The 22,778-nt window shown below is 51.4% G+C and overlaps 1 protein-coding gene across 1 annotated transcript in view; it reads right to left on the minus strand.

Annotated features, from left to right (window-relative positions):
- Window positions 1-22,778, minus strand: part of ESRRB (estrogen related receptor beta) — a 165,933-nt gene that overhangs the window by 28,984 nt on the left and 114,171 nt on the right. Inside the window, exon 3 of the mRNA XM_026519448.4 lies at window positions 7,409-7,525. Coding sequence (XP_026375233.1) covers window positions 7,409-7,525 — 117 coding nt within the window. The remainder of the gene's footprint in view (window positions 1-7,408; window positions 7,526-22,778) is intronic.

The following is a 22,778-nucleotide window of genomic DNA, read 5'->3' on the forward strand; positions in this document are numbered from 1 at the left end:
ATGATTTTGAACATTTTTTCATGTGTCTGTTAGCCATTTGTATGTCATCATTGGAAAAGTGTCTGTTCATATCTTCTGCCATTTTATGATTTGTTTGTTTCTTGTGTATTGAGTTTGAGAAGTTCTTTGTGGAACCGGCTTCTTAAAAGGAGAGGAGCACCACTCCGCTCTGTTGTTTACTAACAGTGTGGCCTCGGGCAAATTAAACTCACCCTTTCAGGCAAGGCCAATAGCTGTCAGCTGTGCCACTGCCTTCCCTGTCCTAGTCTGTGGCAGACATTGCTAATCGCTCACAGCACTCTTGCCTACCGATCCCAAAAGTGCGCAAGCCTTTGGATCCTGTATCTAGGCAGCCGCTCCCCGCCCTACACCTGACAGTGCAACTAAAGGCAACTTGCCATCCAGGAGCCTGAATTATTTCTCAGGTTCTTTCTATCTCTAAAACTCTGGTTCTATAATCATAGGTCTCAATCTGAATTCAGGAACCTCTTAGGTGGGCTTCAGGGGTTCTGTGAAGCTCCTAAAATTGTCTGCAAAATTTTATGTGCAAGGACTTCCATGTGTTATGGCAGGATTTCCATTGGATCGTCAAAGGAATCATGAATCTCTAAGTCAGTAACGACTGGATTAGAGGCTGTCTCAGTAAACAAGCATGCAAACAGATGAGTCGACAGTTTGAAGTTGAAGTTCAACGAGGAAGTAAACAAAAGGCTATGATAGGAAAGGAAGTGGAAAAGAGGCCTCTCTGAGACAACATTTAAGTCAGGGGGCAAGGATGAGGAGCCAGCCATGGGGAGAGCATTGGAGGCAGGGGGAACAGCCCAAGGCTCCTAGGGTGGGTGGGTGTCATGCTCGAGGATCAGAAGGAAAGCAGGGAGGCTGGAGCAGAGTGAGCAGGAGTGAGGGGCCAGGAGAGCAACGGGACCAGATGACACTGAAAAGGCAGGAAGGGCTAGATCACGCAGGGTCCTGAAGACCAGAGTAAAAAAACACAGCAGAAAAACAGGGAAAAGGCTCAGACAAGCACATCACAGAAAAGGAATCCCAAGTGGCTAGTACGCATATGAAATATGCTTATCCCATGGTGGAGAGAATACACATTGAAGCGATAAGACGACACCACCTGACACAGCACACTGGCGAAAGTTAAAAGTGTTGGTGTGGATATGGAGCAATCAGAACGTCTAAACACAAGTAATAAGTCAGTACAACCAAATCGAAAACAATTTATCATCTGATAAAGCTGAAGATGCACATACCCGGCACCCCCAGGCCTGGAACCCGTTACGCACCAGCACCGGGACACCAGTGCGCCTGAGACACTGCTTCCTCAGCAGCGGAAAGGAGACACAAACTCCCCTGAACTCATCCACCATACTCCAGTGCAGGAGTCCGCACACTAAGATCTTTGGGCTAAACCCAGCGCTCTGCCTGTTCATCAGAACACAGCTCTGTTCATTTCTACAGCGTCTGTGGCTGCTTTCGCCCTGAACATCGGTGGAGTTACGTAGCTGCACACAGGCCTTCCAGCTCACGAAGCCTAAGATATTTATTCTCTGGCTGCCTCCTGCTAGCAATGAAAATGAATGAATTACAGCACCATGCAGCAAGAGCGTTCAGCTCAGAAATACCATCTAAAATAACTGAGCTGCAGAATATGTATAGTATAATTTCATTTAAAACAAACAACCCCCCCAAATACCCATAGAGATATAAACTTGATAAAACTATTTTAAAAAACAAAGGAAAAACAGGGCGAAACCAGGGTAAGTTAGCTCTGACGGTAATGAAAATGGGGAAGGGCACAAGGGAACCTGAAAAGTGAGTGTAATTTTTTTTTCTTCCATTGGATGGAAGTTATCAGTATTCTTCATACTTTACATGTATTTTTGACATATAACAGTGCTTGCCCACTAAATACATTATTCCCCTTTTCCATACCAACAAGAGTTTTAACTGGACACATGGCATCCCAACCAGCTGAAGACTACAATTCCCAGACTTCCTTGTAGAGGTGTGGCCATATGACCAGGTTCCACCAATGGGCTATGAGTGGAAGGAACACGTGCCACTTCTGGGTCCCATCCTTCCAATGATCTGGCTAGGCTACGCTTCCTTCTGGCTGCCTGAAAGACGGTGATACAGTAAATGCTATCGACTCTTTGGGCAAGTTTTGTTGGAAAGGGGAGCAGGGTGAGGTAACAGTAGCTGGATGAAGGTGAAGGGTCAAAATACAGTTGTGGGTTTTTTTTAAATTTTAACTTTGTTTTTATAAGGGGAGAACAAAAGTATGTTTGTGTGCTGATGAGAATGACCCAGCGGTGAGGAAGAGTTTGGTGACGCTGGAAATGCTACGACAGGACTGAAGTCCTTGATGAAGAGTGAGGTCAAAGCACAGGCAGGGAGACCGGCTTTGACTGGAGCAGAGATGTCTCTAACAGGGCTGAAGACAGGAAACACACAGGTAGGTCTGTGGATTCAACTGCAGGTGGGTAAGAAACTTCCCGACCTGACTGTATTTTTTCAAGAAAATGTAAAGCAATGTCATTGGCCAAGGATGGGGGGGAGGGAGAGGCTATGGGAGATTCAAAACTTCCTCCTGGATCACAGAAGAAAATCAATTACATAACATGACGAAGAATGTCTATCTCCAATCAATGACTGACATCCTACTTTGTGATACAACTCCGGGGCTTTCCCTGAAGAGTCCGGAGCAAGATGAAAAGGACTACGATTAGGATTCCCATTTTACAGAGGAGGAAAAGGAAGGCTCACGGAGGTTTAAGTAAAGCACCCGAGGAGCTGAGTAGTGGTCACACTGGGGTCTCGACGGATCTCTATGACCGCCGAACCTGTTAGTTCATGCTCTGGCACACCAGAAGTCCTGCATGAACGGTAATAGGGATTTGGCACAGACAAGATCATCCCCTACGGCTTCATTCAGTTAACATCTCCCCAACCAAAGGTCATCGGGTCATGGCGTCTGAGCCGCCCAGAGGCTGCAGGCCATGTGGGAAGATCTCGTGAGCTGTCAGACTTGAGTGTGTATGTGCACGCGGGCATGTGTGTGCATCGCTGCACACGCGTGTAAGATGGAAAGTGGTTGAGGGGGAGGGGATACAAATACACATCAGCGTTCTTGGGCTTTAGTTCAAAACTATTCTCTGAAGTGCCAGAGAGCTGGTCTGTTTCAGAACACTCATGTATTTTGGAAAAGAAAAAAGAATTTTTAAAGGCAAGTCATCTCTCATCCTCTTTCTTCATTCACAGGGCCAGCAAAGTGGTATTCCTGGCAGGGGCTAGAGGCAGAATACTCTATAAATACAAAGCCATTAAATCCCATGCAGCGGGAACCTGATCGGAGCCTCCTTTTAATTTCCTGACATGAGCTGGCCACTAACCCAATTACCCAGAATCCCCGTAGGAGCCCTCCGCCCGCCCAACGAGCACAAAGACAGGGAGAGCATATTGCATGGATGTCAGCCCAGCTTTCACTGAAATCAAATATCTTTTAGAAAACACTTGGGGGAAAGGCGGGCAGGGGCCGAGGGGAGGAGGAGAGGGAGCGGGACAGGGAGGCTGCTGGCCTGAGGCAGGTGAAGTGAGGGGAGGAGAAGGTGAAGCTCACTGGACAAGCCTTCGAGCGAGAGCTGCTGAAAGCCCAGAGCTTTACTGAAGTGTGGGGGCCCCCTGAGAAAGGCAGCATATGGTTTTCCAGGCTCTTCCGCAGAGGCTGTCAGGCCACACCCTAGCCAGGCCTGGGAGCCCGCCTCCCAGGGGGAGAGCTTCTCCAGGGTGGTCCCAAGGGAGACACTCCTCCTGACTTTCGACCCCAGACAGGGGGCCAGCCCAAGATGGTGACCACCTCTGAGATTCCCACCAGGGAAGCCAGGAGGAAAATCAGGGCAGCCAGGATGCCCTGCCTGACACCGGGAGGGCTGCTAGCTCAGTGCAAACGAGATTGCCATTGAATCAAATACTAGAATAACGTGCCCAGAGAGCGGACATCGTAAAGCAGGCCCACAGTGGATTTCACCCAGGAGCCATTCCACCAGGGCCCCACCTTGACCTGCTGCTGGAGAGCAGGATTCAACATGGCTGCTCTAAGGGGAAGACGTGGAGGCCCAGGAGTGTGAGAGATCACACACACGCGGGATCCCCTCAGAGCCAGGAGGAGGGCAGAGGCTCCAATGCCCAACCTTGTGTGGATTTTGTATTCAATGTTTTATGAAGAGAAAAATCACTTTTTTTTTTCCTCTGGAAATACAGACTTTCACACACTGGATTTGCTTAAAGTGAGACAGACCTCTGGGCATTGCCTACACTGTTCAGTAGATGATTCCAGAGCCGAGAGCAGCCTCAAAGCAGAGGCTGAGCCAAAGGAAGCCACATGACCAGACATCTCCCCCCACCCCCCGTGGCTGCTGGGCCCCCCAAATCATGAAGCAGTGTCTCAGGGTGTTTTACTAAAGAAAAGAAAAACTCTAAGAGACTTCCAGAGCTTCTGGGCAGAAGGTAGGAACCAGCCTTCAGATGTGTAGCTGGGATGGGGAGGAAGGGGAGCTGGCATTCGCATCCTTTCCCCAGCCTCCCACCACCCCCGCACCCCGACACGGGAACCAGGACGCCAGGCCCCGGTTCCTCCACTCGAGGCCCACTATGGAGGCTTAGGAAGGAGCAGCAGCTCCCGGGAAGGCTGGGGTCTGCCTTTCGGAGTCAGGTCAGTGTGAGGGAAGGCAGAGGGAGGCAGGGAGCCCGCGCCTGTCCCAGGGGCCTGGGCTCCTGCTCACGAAGTGGTGGGGGGACAACCAAACAAAAGCAGGAGCCAGGGCAGCTGCCAAGAGCCCCTGCCTGGCAGGGACCCAGGCTCCTCAATGAGGCAAGCTCCTCCTGAGGGGGCTGGTCCCCGTGGAGCTTCTGATCGCAGGATCCCGCCAAGGCTCAGCACTGCGGGGGGACACAACTAAACGGAGGCACTGGGCTTTGTCCACACTCGGGTGCCTTTGTGTCATCCTGCCCCCTCTGGATTTGGAACTGCCAGCACTCGGGCAGCCTGGGGACGCGGAGAGTTCTGGTGACTGCCCCTCCTCCTCCAGAAAGGGCCTCTCCAGGTGGGGCCAGGCAGTTTACCTCAGCACACCTGCCCCACTCCTCCAACAGTCGCAGGTGCCCCTGGCTGCCACCCTAGAGAGAGGCCCTCCTGCACCCTTTCCTGGGCCAATCACAGGGCCATCAGAGCAGAGGGAGGCCAAGGTTGGGGCTCACTGTGCACGCCTTCCCCGAGACAGAGCTCCTCTCGGCCCACGTGCCCCCAGCACCCCACACCGTAGTCCTAGGATACACAGTATCTGCTTCGCTTCTCTGAAGCGGCCCGCCAGGTACCTGAGCTGCCTTTGTCACCAGTGTGCGCTTGGCCACACACTTCCCTGCCATCAGTGGTCCCGCTCGTCATTCCCCTGCTCTGGGGGCCACTAGGAGGCACTCCCACTGTCTTCCCAGTACGGAGTGGTCCCTGAGGAAAGTCTTCTTCAGACACCGTCCTTAGAAAATGTCAGGGATTGCAAGTGGCGGGCCTCCCTTTTTCACCTCTCCCTCTCCCTCCCCTGCTCTCCAGCTCACAATCCTGCGCTGAGGACGGGGTGGCCTGGGGTTGGGGCAGACACAGCACAGAGCATCATGCAGAAGCTCCCGGCTCCGAGAGACCTCAAGCCCCAACCTCTCTGCGGGACTCAGTTCTGTCATCCTTAAAATTCAGGAGCATACCGGTAGCACGGCAGCCCCCTCTGCCCTAAGTTCCTCAGATGCTGTGAAGTAAGCAAAGAGAGGCCACAGGCTACAATCAGGAAAGGCCACTGGGTGGCTGACCCCCAGCCTGACCCAGCTTCCCACAACAAGGTGGCAGCCCGCATCCTCAGGACTTAGGAGCGAGGAGCCTCTCTTAAGACCTAGACACCCTTAGGTTGGTTTCCAGCAGCACACGGAGGAGGAAGTCAAGAGGCCTGCCGAGGGCCTTTATGCCTCAGTTTCCTCCTCTGTGAACGCCAGGATGCTCTGGAGAAGCAGAAAGACCTCGGAGTCAGGGCCCCAGTTCAGCCACTAGCTTGGGTCACGCCCTACAGCAGGGTAAGACCAAAATTGTGTAGAATCAAAACCCACACTCTTGCGGCAGGTCTACAACAGCCCATTTTTAATCTAGAAAGAGGACTGTTCTTCAGCTGACCCCCCAGCGAAGCAGCTGGCGGGTTTCTAACAGCTGAGTGGCTTCACCATCTCAAAGGCGTTAAATGAAGCGGCTAATGAGAAATGCAGTTGAAAGGCCAACGTGCTACGTGGATATGGGGGTAGTTGAGGAACTGCTTCTGGAGCTTCTGTTTTAGAGGTACACATGCGGGGCTGAGCTGAAGGGGGATGTCTGAGATAGAAACCGGGGGAGGGGGTCTCTGATTTCCACAAGGTCCAGGTTGTCCTACCAGCAAAGCTTCCTGAAATTCCTGCCTTCTTCCCCGGGGGATGCAAGGAGAGGACAATGGGAGGAGTGCCCTGGGGCCCTCAAAGGCTGGGCTTCCAGAAGCCCCCTCTCAATAAGAGACTACATTCTAGACTTGCCTGCCCCTTCCCTTTCTCTTGCAGCCTCTCCCCATCACGGCATCATCAGCACACACCTCTTCTCCTGCCTCCTCCCACTTCTGGAAGGATCCCAGGGCCCAGAACCATAAAAGCTGATGCGTAAGAACCTCCACTGGCTCCCTCTAACGCTGGGCCAGGGGAGAAATACACACACACACACACACCCCATCCCCCAAAATGGTCCTGAACCAGGGTCATCCATCTGACCAGATCAACAGGGAAGGTGATGAAGAGAAGCCCCAGAGCAGCGCTGTCCAAATAAGGAGAGCCACATGTCATTTTAAATTTGGGAGTAGCCACTGTAACGAAGGTAAAAAGAAACAGGTGATATTAACATCTAATGTGTTTTGTTTAACCCAATATATCCAGAATATTATCACCTCGATATGCCATCAGTTTTTAAAAACAATTACTACGCTATTTCAATACTCTTTTTACCATCCTGGTAAGTCTTTGGAATCCGCCTGTCGTACACTCAGAACCCCCGGCCTGTGCTTCCAGGCCAGCCGGCTCAGCTGCAGAGAGGAGGAGACTGGGAAGTGCGAGGATGGGGTGGCGGGGACGCCCCGCGTCTCCCGTAGGAGTGGGGCTCTGAGGCCGCTGTAAACCTGTGTGCAGGGTGTGTGAGAGATGAAAGTTGGGCGCACCCCAGGGAGCAAGGTCCTCACCTGGGATGCAGGCAGAGACGTCCACGGTCCGCGCCGCCCTGGGGGACAGGAACACAGGGGTCTGAGACCCCCGGCCTCGGCGAGGGCGCAGAGTGGGCGTGCGGGCCTCTTACCTTCCCTCAGCATCCCCACTTGGAGGCACTTCGTGAAGCGGCAGGCCTGGCAGGACTTGCGCCTCCGTTTTGTGATTTCACACTCGTTGGTGGCCGGGCAGCTGTACTCGATGTTCCCTGTAACCAGACACAGACAGGGTTGCGGGCGGCGTCCAGGGCCCCCACCGCCAAGCAGAGGCCGGATGGGGATTACCCGGCCGGACCTACCACTGCCCCTCGTCCCGAGGTTCCCAGAGGGCAGTGGCTCTCACAGCAGGCGCTCTGAGACGCTTGTCGAAATCTGTCCAACTCCTTTCAATACAGAGATCCCAGGCCCGGAGGTCTGGGTGGGCCAGGCAGCCACAGCCTGGAAGAATGGTCACCCACAGGCTCTGAAGGCACCACTAAGCTGGCATTTTACCCCAGGCAAGGAATACCCCCTTGTGCTGACCAGAATGTTGGTGCAGACCACCAGCCCCTATGCCCTCCAGCCCAGGGCCCCAATCATGGGGAAAACCTCTCGGAAGCTCCGGCCCACAGGGCCCAGGGCCTGTGTTCCATACTCCACTAGAGGCCCAGGCCGGTCACCACGAGGGTATCACTTTCCTCTCACCGAATCTCGGCTTCCTCATCTGCAAAGCCTTGTGGTATCTCCAAGATAAAAGGTTAGCAAGGTCACGGTTATGAAATTGGCTTAACAATTGCAGAACACTATTCAACTCTGAGCTGGTGATTACATAACCACAGACCATTACTACAGAGCGTGTTTGTAATCATATTGTCTTGCCCCTTTAATGAATTCTAACAATGGTTACCATGAACCTGACCATGCTCCCGCTGTTTACCACTCAATCTCCAGCCACACCGAGATCAGCCCCTGCCATGCAGAAGCCATGAAAGAAAAGCTGGTTGAGTGAGTCGCCTACTGAGTCCTCATAGCAGTCCCATGAAGGAGGTACTGACCCCGTCCCCGTTTTACTCCCCGTTTTACAGGGGAGGCTGTGCCTGCCTTTTTTTTTTTTTTTAAAGATTTTTTATTTATTTATTCGACAGAGATAGAGACAGCCAGCGAGAGAGGGAACACAAGCAGGGGGAGTGGGAGAGGAAGAAGCAGGCTCATAGCGGAAGAGCCTGATGTGGGGCTCGATCCCATAATGCCAGGATCACGCCCTGAGACGAAGGCAGACGCTTAACCGCTGTGCCACCCAGGCGCCCCTGTGCCTGCCTTTCTAATACAGGACATAGCCTCTGTCCTGTGTACTCTCACCTGTCTACAGTTACTCAACAAATATGCACTGTGAAGCTATAAATGCGAAGAGAAAAGAATGGGAAGGAAAGGGGGAACAGAAGAGTGGGGCAGAAAGGCAACTGGAAGGCAAAATGCCAAGAGAGCGAGCGACCCCAGTGCTGTTTTGTTTTTATTTGGTCTTCTCGGCCCCTGTGCAAATTCCATGAGTCCTCCAGAGTCTGTGGTTTCCAGAGAAAGACAATGAACTAGCGGAAGCCTCCCGTCCCCACCCCATCCGGATGCCCACCTGCTGAGGGAGCAGGGTGAAGTGATGCCCAGAAGGCTGCTCACCCGACCCCCTTCCTGAGGCCCAGGGAGACCCCTTTGAAGCAAGGGTGCCATCTCACCCAGCAAGGACATTGCCCTACACAGAGCAGGCTCGGAAAGGTCACTTCCCTGAGACAGGGCTCCAAAGGGCAGTTTCAGGCCTGCGTGGCCTCTGAATCCTGCCCCCCCACTCCTCCGGCCGCAACCCCATCCACATTGTTCCAACAGTGACATTTACCATGCATCTGCTCAGAGGTGGGCCCACCGATGCGTCATTTCACAGACCCACAGACCCAGAAGTTGAGACTAAGGGAGCTGAAATGAGTTACTAAAGGCCACAGAGTCCCTGTGCCACCTTGCACCCCACGAGAAGCTTGGGGAAACCAGACAGGCCCCTCCCTGCTGCCAACCCAGCAGCGGAGGTGGTCTGGAGGAAGTCAGGGAGGGGGCTGCCCTCCAGCGTCCCTGTGCCTCAGCCTCCCCATGTGGCTTATGGAAAACACCTACTGTCGGATTTTCTGAGAGCCAGCAGGAACCAACTTCCGCCCCCGACGAAGTGCTCCGAAGTAATAAAACAGTCGCGCCCCCCACCGCAAGGTGAGTGTGTGCTCTCAAGAGCTTAGTGAGTATCCGCAGCCCCCTTTCCTACCATCCCGGTGAGGGGTCGGCCCATTTGCCTGGGGCACCTTCCATCTCCATCTCCATCTCTCTCCCCATCTCTCTGAATTCTAGCGGGACTCACCTACCACCTTTCTCCCTCCCACTTCCTGCGGGGGAGGGGAGTCCAGAAGTCCTCCTCTGTGCTGGAGGGTGGGAGAGGGCAGGCAGCGGAAGGGATGAAGATTCCTCCGGCCCCTCCCCTCTTTTATCCAATGCTATCCCTGTCTTAGCTCACTCTGGCTTGTGTGACTTCTTGGCAAAGAATTTCAATATTCCCATAAGCGCGGTAAATTGAAAAGATGATCAGGAGAAAAACCCGGATATAAACGAATTCCTCCAAGTCTATCTGGGCTTGGAAGGAAGGCCCTGTAGGATTTGGTGCCAGCCCTCCCCACCGCACCCCTCTCTCCAGCCTCGACATCTCCGGCGCTCTCCGTAATTATCAGTTCCTGGAACTCAGTGACAACCAAGGCTCCCAGGCCTCGGTCCCAGCTGCCCACAACAATCCCAGTGAGCTCCCTCCACCACCTCACCTGGCCGGCCCACACCTCCGGGTCCCTCATAAGTAGGCACGTCCCTCTCGCCCGTCTGACTCCACATCCCCTGCACACAGCAGGCGCCCACCCACACGGACAAGGGCTCATCAAGAAGGAGCCACAGCTCTGCTTTTCCTACGCGGCCTCTTGCATTTTCCCAACAGCTCTGGAGGTGAACACCTTTTTTCCTCCATCTTATAGCTTAGAGAGGTGAGCAGAGTCCAGGATGAGGCAGCGCGAGGACTTGAACCCAGATGGTCTGGCTCGAGTCTCGCTCTGAACCACTGTGCAGCGAGCTCGCGGGGCCCGTTGCGGCCCGCCTTCACCTGGCAACGTAACTCACGCTGCCTTGGGAGGCCACCTGCGTGCTGCTGGCTCTTCACCTCCGCTGCTCTTGGCTGCACAGCCAGCCTGTCATCCCTTGAAGGAGGATGGGTCCCAGGTTTTGCAGGGTTGTTGCTCGAGCAGGGGGTCAATAAATGTCTGTCGATTTGGCACCGGTTCTCTGCCAGGACAAGAGGAAGGGGCCTTAACAACAAGAACCTGAGCAATGTTCTTGACCCCGTGTGTGTGTGTGTGTGTGTGTGTGTGTGTGTGTGTGTGTGTATGTGTGTGTGTGTGTGTCTGTAGAGAGAGAGAAAGAGGGAGAGACAGAATTCTAATTTTATTTATTTATTTTTGTTCCTTTCAATTTGTTTTATGGCCCCAGCGGCCGGCTGCCAGCAAAGCCAGGCTGGTGGCCTTGCCTTGTAATTTCTGTAAGTGCCTCCTCGATAAAGTGATGAGATTAATTCATCAGAATTCCCGTGGTCTCTGGAGGGCAGTCTAGGAGAGCTCCGGGAGCAGGGAGGGGCATCCGTGGTGTGTACACACACACACACACACACACCCCACCACCAGCATGAAGCAGGACAGATCTGGAGGTGGGCTCTCATAGGACAAGGACACAGCCAATGGCTAGCATAAATCTGGAGTTCTAACACAGGAGTGTGCCCGGTATAGACAGAGGCAGACACTACCTCGGGCAAGTCACCGAACTTCTCTGGGCCCATTTCCTCATCTGTAAAATGGCCACAGCACATTCCCCTCTTCTAAAGTTGTGTGATACAGGGACAGAAAGCACGTAAAGGACTTGGTGAGATAAACATGTGGGCAAGCAAGGAGTGAAGGCTACCATGCTTATTTTCACATCCAGGCGGGGCTGCCAGGGTAAATGCACCAGAAGACTCCGGTAAGTCTTTTCTAGGTGTCGGAAGTGAGGCTAACCAGCCACTCTCACATTTAAGAACATCAAGGCCGGTGGTGACCTCAGAGTGGGTGCACCTGTGGTGTGCAGGGGAGGCAGGAATGCCCGGACCTTGACCTGGACTTCCATGTGACCTCTGACCTCAGGGCCGAGGGGAAATCCCCACCATCAGCTCTCTTTGATCCCGTGCCCCAGAAAGAAACCCGAGGGCATCCCCATCAGCTGCCCTTGAACAGCTGCAGGCAGTGGGCAGCCCTCTCCCGGGACTCGGGGGTGGCACCGCAGAGCTCAGACAGGGCTCCCAGGGGGACACGTGTCTCAGAGGCCGCTGGCTAACACTGGAGCCTGAATGGCCACCGTTTTAGGTCACGGCTGTGGAAGGGCTGGGATGGTAGTCACCTGTTCCACTCCCCTATTTATCTCACTTCTGGGGGGCACAGACTCTCTGTTTCCTCTGTGTGGCCCACTGTCCTCAACTCCGCACCCTTCCCCGCAACTGGATGATCTCATTGCCGCCGTGCCTCCTACTATCACAGACTTAGCAAGGATCAGCAGTAGAAGGCACTGCGGGTGTATCCACCTGCCTGCTGGGTATTTCCACTCGGAAGTCCCTTGGGATCCTCGCACTGCCTCAACTGAACCCATCCCTCACCCAGTCTGCTCCTCTCACTGTGTCCCTTACCTCAGCAGGACGATCACTGGGCCGCCCCACTACCTGCGTCAGAAACTGGGCTGGCACCCTGGATTCTGTCCTCTCCTTCAGTCCTAAGGTCCTTCTTATCCTCCTCGGTTCCTATTTCATCCCTCCTTCCCCTCTGGCCACAGCTAGTCTCCATACTCATCACCTCTCGCCTCACGTCTACGTACTAGCCTCTGTCTCCAGCTTCCAGGTTATCCCCCACACCGCCCCTGGAGCGACGTTAACAACCTTCCTGTGCAAAACCCCTCCATCACGGCACACTGAATGGCAGCATGAGAGTGAGAGCTGTCACAGGAGAATGGACGAAGTAAAAACCAAAGTAGCCAGGGGTGCCTGGGTGGCTCAGTTGGTTGAGCGTCCAACTCTGATTTCGGCTTGGGTCGTGTTCTTGGGGTCATGGGATTGAGCCCCGAGTCAGGCTCTGTGCTGAGCATGGAGCCTGCTTGAGATTCTCTCTCCCCCCCATCTCCCCCATGCACCCTCTCTCTAAAAACAAAACAAACAAAAAAACCAAAGTAGCCAAAGAAGGGGCTCTAGATGACAAGCCATTTCTACTGCACAACCTCAGAAAGCCTCAGGCGCTGAAGACTCAAGAGACAGCAGAGGATGTAATGGAGTGTGGGGCCAAAAACCGGAATTTGCCGCTCATCGGTATTTAGGGAGTACTTGGCTACCACTTCATATGACCACCAAGGAGTCCTCCACAACGCATCCAAGAGAAGCCATCTTAATCTCTGGGGCATATGAGCAAGTCAAGTTCTGGACTTAGGGACTCAGACTCTGCTGCGGGCAGAAGGGAAGCTAAAGCTGAAAACAGGATGACTGAAGAGTGAAACCACCCAGCCCACCCCCAGGCCCACTCCCAGCATTCTAGCCATCTGTACACTCCACTCCTCACCCAAAGATAAGAATTTATAGGGTTCTTCTCTGAGGTTGCCCAGCATCAGACAGAAGACCAGCAGATAAAGATAAACCAAGGAAATGCTCCTTCTATGCTTTTTATCCCTATTTGCATTTAAGACACACAAAGACTACCAATACATTCGTAAAAAGCCTTCAATATGAAGAACTAACCAAAACAAATAAATGAGGGAAAGTACATGGGAAGAAAGCAGGACAAAGCAGGAAGTAGAAGCAGGCTAGCAAAGCAATAATCAGGGTACTCTCAACTTGAGAAGAAAAAAACCCACTGCATTCATGAAACAAGAACAGGATGCAATAAAAAGTAAAAAGTGTAAAATGGAGCTCATAGAAATTAAAAATATGAAAGCCACAAGATTCGGAAGAGCTGAGGAGGTACTCTAGAACACAGCAAAAATCCAAGCGATGGACAACAAGCTAGAAAAGATGTTAAGAATTAGACAGCTGATCCTAGCAGCTCAGTATCCAATCATCAGAACTTTTTAAAAGAGAAAAGCGTGAGGAGGAAGTCATCACAAAGGCAGAAATCAAAGAAGAGAGGGAGGGGGAGGGCAGTGGAAATTTCTAAGACCTGAAGAGTATGAGTTTCCAGACCAAAAAAAAAAAAAAAAAAGCCCAGAAGAATGGACAGAAAAAAGGATCTGGATAAAATTGTAGAGGTGGAGAACACATTAGTAGCTGCCAAGGGTCAGGGAGGGGAGGGGAGGGAGGTGGTTATAGTTCTTCTTTATCTGATTTCCTCTATCTGATTGTGGCAATAGACATAGGAGCCCATGGAGTGATAAAATTGCATAGAATTGCAAAGAACTAAACATACACACAGTGTGTACAACTGCTAAAATCTGAATAAGATGTTATCTTCGGGGGAAACTGGGTCAAAGGTATATGGGATCTCTCCGGATTCTTCCTTAAAGCCGCATGTGACTCTTCAATTATCCCAAAACAAATACAAAATACAAAAATAAATAATAAAATACAAAAATAAATAAATAATAAAAAGACCTACAACACAGACTTTTATCATAAAATTTCAATCTGAGAGAAGAAGAAAGAAAGTTCACGGAGAGTAAAAAAGTCCAAAACAGAAGATCGAGAATAAGATCAGCCACCGTATCTGAAACCACAGGGAAAAAAAGCCCCCAAACACACACACACACACACACACACACCCCTTGTGCACACTGCCACTTTTCTTGTTCACACTCATCACCTGACTTCACGTTTATTTATCTTGTTTCTTATCTGCTTTGTTCACTGAAGTTTCCCCAGCACCCAGACCCATGTGTACAAGAGTGAGGTCTCAATATACAGTCTCTAAAGGACGACTGGAACTTCTTGAGGGCAGCACCAGAAACTAAGAAAAGCAGCAATGGTGTCATCTGGGGGGAAATCATTTCCAGCCAGAATTTTATACCAAGCCAACATATAAAATCTCATTGCGGGTTGAAGGAATGAGTAAAAACATTTCCACACTTCCAAAGCATCGACAATTTTACCTCTCCTGTGCCTTTCCAGCATGTGCTCCCACAAAATGGAGGAAGCAAAAAGAGGAAGAGGCAGGATCCAGAAAACAGGGGATCCAACCCAGGAGAAGAGTCAAGGACAAGTGGAGAAGGAACGAGCAGTCAGCAAAGAGACTTAACCAAAAATTGTGATGCAATCATTATTCAGACAATGGAAAGATGGGAAATGTGTGTGTGTGTGGCTGGGATGGGCTGTATAATTGGAACTAATTCTTCACTGTCCGTAACAGGAAGTCAAGAAATAATGCCAAAACTGTCAACTCGGTAAACATAGCTGTCAAATCCTATTAGTAACTACAATGATAAATGCCAGAGGAAAGTTTTTCTTAAAGGGCTAACTCTGGATCACGAAGGGAGGAAAGAGAATGTGAAGGGCCAGGGACTATTTTCATTATGAGGCTTACGCTTCTATTATACTTTTTAAAACTGTATGCACACATTATTTTGATAAAAGTTACAAATTAACTTAGGAATTAAGTTCAAGAAATTGTCCAACCGCTCCTTATTATGTAAAGCATGAAATCTAACCTCCAAGGCAAAGCCTACCTGACTCTTTATGATCTAGCCGCCTCTGACCTGTCCATCCTATCTCCCCAAAATGGGCCCTCACTCCGTAGGCTCCGCAAAACCCCATGGAACCTCCAAGCCTTCTCCTACCTCCCCCTCCCCTGAAAGTCCTCCTGGCAAACTTTCCCACGACCTTGGATCTCAGCTCATGACACCATCTTCCCTTCTGTCCCGGGGAGATGTACACTCTCCTTCCCGTTTGCCCCCATCCCCCAGGTCACATCCACCACCCTCCCTTGAAGCAACCAGCCGAGTGTTTCAGACTCAGGATTTTGCGTGTTGTCTTCCTTCTAAGCGATGTGTTTATGGATACAGGTTGTTGGGTCTTTCATTTTTGTTACTCAAGAACAGTGCCCAGCACCTGAAAATGTTATGTTGATCAAAGCAAATAAAATGAGGGGGACGCCTTGGTGGCTCAGTCGGTTAAGCATCTGCCTTCGGCTCAGGTCATAATCCCAGAGTCCTGGGATCAAGCCCCCCCATCAAGTTCCCTGTTCAGCGGGGAGTCTGCTTCTCCCTCTGCCCCTACCCCCGGTAGTGCTCTCTCTCAATTTAAAAAAAAAAAAAGAAAAGAAAAGAAAAAAAGAAAGAAAAAATCTTAAGAAAAAAAAAGCAAACAAATTGAAAGCAAGAACCTCCACCTAGAAAACCCCAGAATTCAGCAGTGATCCATCAGTTGTCAAATGCAATCACCTGCTCCGGGTAACTCCCCTCCCCAATCCTTCCAGGAGCAGAGGACACCTAGCTCTTGAAACTCCTCGGTTAGATTTCATCTACCCTCCGTGGCAGGGACTCCTGCAAGGTCTGCGATCTCTTCTCCACTCATCACACTGACTCTATGGTGCTTTGGATGGTAAGACTGCACCACTATTTCCTGTAGCATCAAGAAAAAGGAAATCTACCCATCAAACTATGCTCCCTTGCCACTAGCATTTTCACTCTTTTCGTACTAAAAGATCTCTTTGAGCTTTATTGAGATAGAGATCTGATCATACGGTATTCCTGTGCATACATGGAAGAGAAAATAAAAACAAATGGAAGGTATCGCTACAACTTCTCCGAGTGGGACTGTCCCGAATCGTTTTTGATCAAAGTCATTGTTTGGGTGTTCTTTCACAGAATCGTCCTCTCTGCTAACAAGGGAGCCGGCCACGCCGCTCTTCTGAAGAACGCCCATTGTCGTGGGGCGGGGGTGCCTCCCAGATCACTGGCCCCTTTCCGCAAGTTCTGATATGCCTGTGAGGCAGGGACAACCACCTGAAGTGACCAGCACGCAGCCCGATTCAGAGAAGTTACAGCGGGAAACTGAGGTAAGACAGGACTTCCCAGTCTCCTTCCAAGGCTCGCTCTTCCCTTCCTTTCACCAGCTCCTCCTTGCTGCCCCCCACCCTCGGCCCCTCTCCTTCAGAAGAGCTTTCTCTAGAAAAAGCTCGCCTGGAGGGCATATTACATCAGATGGCTGGGCCCTGCCCCCCAGTCTCAGATTAGAGGCCCGGGTGGGGCTGGAGATTTGCATTTCCAACAAGCTCTGGTCTCCAGACCACACTTTGAGAACCACTGCACAAAAGATCTTGTTAGACCCAAAACCCCACTCAAATTCCACTCTTGAGCTCTAGGCTCGGATTTCCAACTCTCCAGAGATCAACTCAACATGTCCCAAACTTTGTCCATGACCCCAACCCCTTGCTCCCAGAAGGCCCTTCTTCCACCAGGAGAATTCTTCTTTCTAGGTTTCCTTGCCCCCAATAACCTCACCATCCCCCTCGCAGCCTAAATTTGAAACCTAAGGGGTCAGTCTCAAACCAGCCATGGTTTTTATACTGAATCCACTTCCAAAAGTTTCTCCAGCCTAACCTCGCCTTTTAACCCTCCTGCCACTGCTGGCCTGGATGCCTCCAGCTGGAGGGTTACCCGGATCTCCTCACTGGACTATGAAAACTGCCTCCTGAGTGGACCGCCCACCCCTAGACTCTCCCACTTCCAGACCATCTTTCCTCAATTATCTTGACAGAATTACCTCGCTAAAAGGAGATTGGATTAATCCCCTGCTCAGAAATCCCATCAATGACTTCCTGCTGCAGAGCAGAAAGAGCAAAAACAATGTATTTAAAGGTTTATCATACACCAGGCACTAAGCTGAGAACTTGACACGCAGGTCTCATTTGACTTCTGCTATCTGCAAGAACATTCCAGCGGCAAAAACTGTTTATCAGCCCCTTTGGTCCCATTTCCTTGATGGGGAAATTAAGGACCAGAGAAACGAAGTAACTTGACCAAGTTGACCAAGAAAGAAATTGTCAAGTTGGGATTCTAAGCCAGGTGAGACGGCCCTCGAATACTCTTACACTCTTCTTTCACAAAGCCCAGGAAGCCCGTGACATCCAGCATCACGCTGCGTTCCCTGTCTGTCCTCTGCCACTGAGCCCCACCAGGCCCCACTCCTGCTGTCTTTCTGCCAGGCATGTTCACCTTTCACTCCTGCTTGCATGGCCTTCCAGACGCCCTGACTGGGCTGTCTCACCTGACTTGCATCCTGGCTGTGTCTCTGAAAAGAGGAACTATGATTTGTTTTTCCCCTCATTGCCCCAGTGCCCAGCAGAGCACACACTGTCTGTGTGTTTAATGGACTCTTTGTGTACAGATGAGGAAACTGAGACCAGAGGACCCAAGTCCCTGCCCAAGGTCAGCCGGCTGGTCAGGGGCAGGGCTGGGACAGCAACCCGCTCCTGAGTCCCACTCACTGCTGGCTCTGGCTCTGCAGCCCCCTTGTCTCCAGTCCCCTGGGATCCCCAGCCTCATTCTCCAGGACAAAAGGCCTGGAGGTGGTCCAAGGCAGGATAACCCATCGATCATCTCCCTGCCCCCTTCCTGGGGGAGTTTCCTTCCAAGCCTACATCTGGGCCCCCAATGAGCAGAAGCAGCGCCTGCCAGAACTTTCTTACTTGCTCTCATCTTAAGTCACAGACCCAGGAGCTGCTCCAAGGGCCTCCAGGTGACACATGCCCTGGGGACGTAGGAAGGGGTACAGGGTGGCTTTACCCTTCCCACAGCAATGTGTTCATGTGGCTTCCACTCCACCTAGAAGTCGTCCGAGTGCAGCACTGCCAACGCCCCCCACCTCCTGCGTCCAAGTGCAGCACTGCCCATGCCCTCCAGGGCCTTCCCCAGCCTCCCTGCCCCATCTCCTTCCCTCTGCCTCCCTCCTACCAGCCACCCTGGCCCTCTTTCTGGTCCTGAGACACATCAGCTGTTTCCTCTGCCTGGAGGGCTGGCCCCAGGATTCTTGCAGTGCTTTGCCTTACCTTGAAAGTCATCTCAGCACAGCCTTTCCAAATCCTCTGTCTAAATTACACCCTCCGTCCACCACCTTTGTCCTGCTCGTTCACAGCACTTGTCTCGAGTGTGTCATGATGCGTCTTTACGTGCTATTGTGTTGACTGTCTGGCTTCCCCCCAGATGGCAACCCCACAGGCCCAGGGCCCTCGCTCCTCCCTCAGCTCCCAGCACAGTGGCACCCAGTAAATATTCAACACAGAACTAAATACCTGCTTCATAAGCTCAAATGTAAGGCAGGTGTGTCCCCCCCGCCAAACATTGTCCTTTAGGAAAGAAATTGCTTAATATCCGAGGCTTGCTGACATCTCCTAACAGAGGAGCTATGGCCATCACTTTATATTGACCGACCATCGTGACGCAGGCCGCACAGCCCCAAGGAGACCTCAGTCAGTGCTAGTCATCCCACTGAATCAGTAACGACAGAGGAAAGAAATGCCACACAAATGTGGTTATTCCCAGAACAGGACCTCACGATTACAAATGCTGAATGCCAAAAGCCGTTCGAGCACCTAACACATTGTAGAAATCAGGACTGTAAATCGACACAAATAAAAAAGAACTAATGGCCTGGGAACCAGACTTACAGTTCAAACTGAAATTTTTAGGAACGGCAGCACGTATCTACTCATCAAATTTCAAGTAAGATGGAAGGAAAGACGGTGCACTCTGAAAAACTGTGAAGTAACTCCAGAAGTGGCCCCTAGAAAAGGCAAAGGTGCTTTCGCCGAAGCTCTGTGTGAGAAGTCTGATACACCTTGCTTCACAAAATGTGAGAAGTTGTTTTCAAAAAATATATAGTGTTTTACATATATGTGACTCAAAATATACGAGTATAATTAAAATTAACACACTGTTTTAAGTAGACATTTGACTAGTTTATCTAGATCCCTGCAAGTCTGCATATGCAAACTGGCCAAACTTCTTTGGGTTGTCCTCATTGGGAAAAGGGGGATCACTGTGGAGATGAACCTGCTGCACGGACACACTGAGAACTTCCTAGGCACCAGGCACTGTTGGAAGATGTGGGGTTCAGCAAAGATCAAAGTAACTGTAACCCTATTCCTTGGGAGCTTACAGTCTTCCTAGGGAACCAGTCAAGTCCGGGCAAAACCCAGGCTGTGTGCTAAGCGGTGTAGACAGAGCGGGGGGCAGAAGGTTTACAGGAGCGCCCAGGAGGCGTGCCCCCTATGCCCAATGAGAGGAGGAAGTGGGAGAAAAGTTCTGGGAGGAAATGCCAGCTAACTGGAGGCCTAATGGACAAAAGTAGGGGCTAGAGGTTGGGGGAGGAACACATGCAAAGTTTAGAAACTGACGGCGTGCAACCAATTCTGGGAACTGGAAAATAGAGCAGTCAGGCTGGCCCACAGCCTGCAAGGGAGAGTGGCAGGGGATGAGGCTACCAGGTCAGTGCAGGGCCATCCCAGAGGACATCCTCAGTCACGTCCTGGAGCTTCCATTTACCCAAAAGCAAGACAGGAGAGTGCCATGTTCAGATGTGCGTTCAGAACGGTCTCCCGGGCAGCACTGAAGCAAGCAGACTGGGAAGGGCTGAACCTGGCAGCCGGAGACCAGACTAGACGCTACTGTGGTCAGTGGTCAGTGGCCGCCTGCAACGGACCAGGGCAAATGGAGAGAAGTGTCAGGTCAGGGGACATGAAGGAAGGAGACTGCACAGGACATGGCTGCTGGGACGTTGGTTTGGGACAGGGGGCAGGAAGCAGAGTTAGGGTAAGACTCACCCCTGGCCTGCACGCCAGGGAACGACCACTGGAGCACCAGGAAAACCCTTCCATGGCAGACACACAGCTTCCGTTCGGGACTTGTTGCATTTGGTGCTTCCAGGACACCCAAGTGGAGGCGTTCTTTAGATGTCAAAGGCACTGGAGCACAGCAGGGACACTGCTGCACCAGCTCTGGAAATGGGACTCATCCGGACTCCAGAGGCAATTGGAGCACGGGGCAGGACACACTGGGCACACACGGTGGGTCAAGAATTCAGATGAGGAAGGTAAGGAGGGGGCTGGAAGCTAAGGGTCGGGGGATATGGATGCTGTTTTCCTTTTAGACTGGTGATACTAGAGGTATTTAAATGCAGATGGAAGGAAGGAGACTAGAGTGAGAAGATAAAAGCAAGGTGATAGTGGGTAGGAGGGTCTCTAGGAAGTGGGGAGGAAGTGGGACTCAGCCTGAGAAGAGCAGAGCTGGGGTTGGGGGACCTCTCCCAGCCTTCAGCGCAGCAGCACAGAACCCTGCAATCCCAACTGAAGGTGACACGGATGCAGGGGACAGCGGGCAGGTCCAGGGCCATCTTCCAGCTTCTCAATGCAACAGGAGGCAAGGGGACGGTCCAGGTTTGGGGATCCAGCTTGGGAAAGTCCCCCAGGTGGCTCCCCCAAAGGCCACCTCATTACTTTGGTACTCATTACAAAGGTTTGCATTACCATGAGGTCAGGATCACCATCCAGAAAGGGGCTCCAGGGGCAGACTCCCGTTGCCCAAATTCCGAAACCTGTTGTATAAGCCCAGGGATGCACATTCAAGTACAAGAGAAACCAGTGTGCCTACCCAGCAAGTTCACTCCAAGCAGAAGACCTGCGGGGGCAACTAGATCGTAATCAGAAAGATGTTAATCACATCAACTGAACGTTTAATGACATCAGTCTGTCCCTAGGCTGACTCAGTTCCTAGGAGCTGTGCCTTGGCCAAAGTCTGCCTTTTTTTTTTTTTCTATGCCTCTGGGGCTGATCAATCCTCTTTGATGAGCACATTTTTTACTTTAGATATGCTAACAAATTCAATCAGATTGAGGATTATCTCCTTTGCCAGGGAGCCCTGGTGTCCTTTCAGGAAGGTACCTTTTCTGTGGCTAAATTCATCTGTCCAGGGTGTCATCATCACCTCCAGCACTGACAACAAACTCCCTTTCGCATAGAATGAGGCAGGACAGGGCAGGCGAAAGGTGCACTACTCCTCTACTCGGGGTTGACTCTGGGGTTGACTCTAAGTCCCCTGAGGGCAGAGGGACTGCGCCTGCCTTGTTCAAAACAGGGGCACAGGGGCTGTCTGTGCAGGGGAGTGCGGACTGTCTCTATAAAGGGCCAGACAATAAATGTTACAGGTTTTGTAGCCAGAAGGTCTCCACGGAACTCAATTCTTCTGTTGCGTCACCAAAGCAGCCAGACTCCATGTAAATGAGTAGGTGGGGCAGTGTCCTAATCCAACTTGACCGACAAAAGCAGCTCAGCCTCCAGGCGGTGCTTAGCCCACCCCTCCAGGCCCCTTCCCCCAGCCCAGCACAGCCCAGCACACGCAGAGTGCTCCATCAGCACTTACAGAGAAGAAATGGCTGGGGGTCATGGACCACGAGAGACCATGGACTCTGGGAAACAAACTGAGGGCTTCAGAGGGAAGGGGGGTGGGGGAATGGGATAGGCTGGTGATGGGTATTAAGGAGGGCACATATTGCATGGTGCACTGGGTGTTATACGCAAGTAATGAATCGTGGAACTTTACATCAAAAACCAGGGATGTACTGTATGGTGACTAACATAATAAAAAATTATTATAAAAAGAAAAGGCTGGGGGTGCCTGGCTGGCTCAGTCAGCAGCAGGCAACTCTTGGCCTCAGGGCTGTGGGTTCGAACCCCACTTTGGGTGTAAAGATTACTTAAAAATAAAATAAAAATTTAAAAAAAAGGAAGAAAAGAAAGAAATGGCTATCGGAGAGTTTTTTCTTTAAGTCTACCGTGACATCCTTGATTCCCTGAACTTCTTCCCACACTGGTGTAGCACTTTAGTGGGAGACAAAGTGATCTAAGGAGGGGAGGCCGAAGATGAGCCAGCAGGAGTTTCAGAGCTTTCCAAGCACTCACATAAATTCATGAACGGATCATTCTGTGACGGAAGGCCCTCCGTCCAAGTCATCAGACTTTCTAAAAAAAAATGGCCTGAATAGCCTCCTTAAATTGGGGAGGTGCTTAGGGGACCATAAACTGGTTTGGAGCCTAAGGCCAGGCCTACAGACTCACAGGCTCCAGACAGGTGCCACGTCCCTCTCTCCGGCTTCCAGCCCGTACATCACTCAGAGCACGCATAGGGTTCCCACTTGTCTCTGAGGTCATTCTATAGGTCACCGTTCTCCTCTTTATACTCTCTGTTTCCAAACTTTCTACAGCCATCAGGTCCAGAAACAACAAAGTCAAAATCAACGTCAGGCCAAAACCAGTTAATAAAAATAACCAGAGCAAACCATCAGTTTTAGAGTGTACTTTCTCCCTGTTCTAGATGGAAACCTCTTCCTGGTTCTAAACAAGACCCAGGACTTGTGACAAAGAAAGAGGCAAGAAC

The sequence above is a fragment of the Ursus arctos genome, unplaced genomic scaffold (assembly GCF_023065955.2).
Source record: "Ursus arctos isolate Adak ecotype North America unplaced genomic scaffold, UrsArc2.0 scaffold_25, whole genome shotgun sequence".
Lineage (NCBI taxonomy): Eukaryota > Metazoa > Chordata > Mammalia > Carnivora > Ursidae > Ursus > Ursus arctos.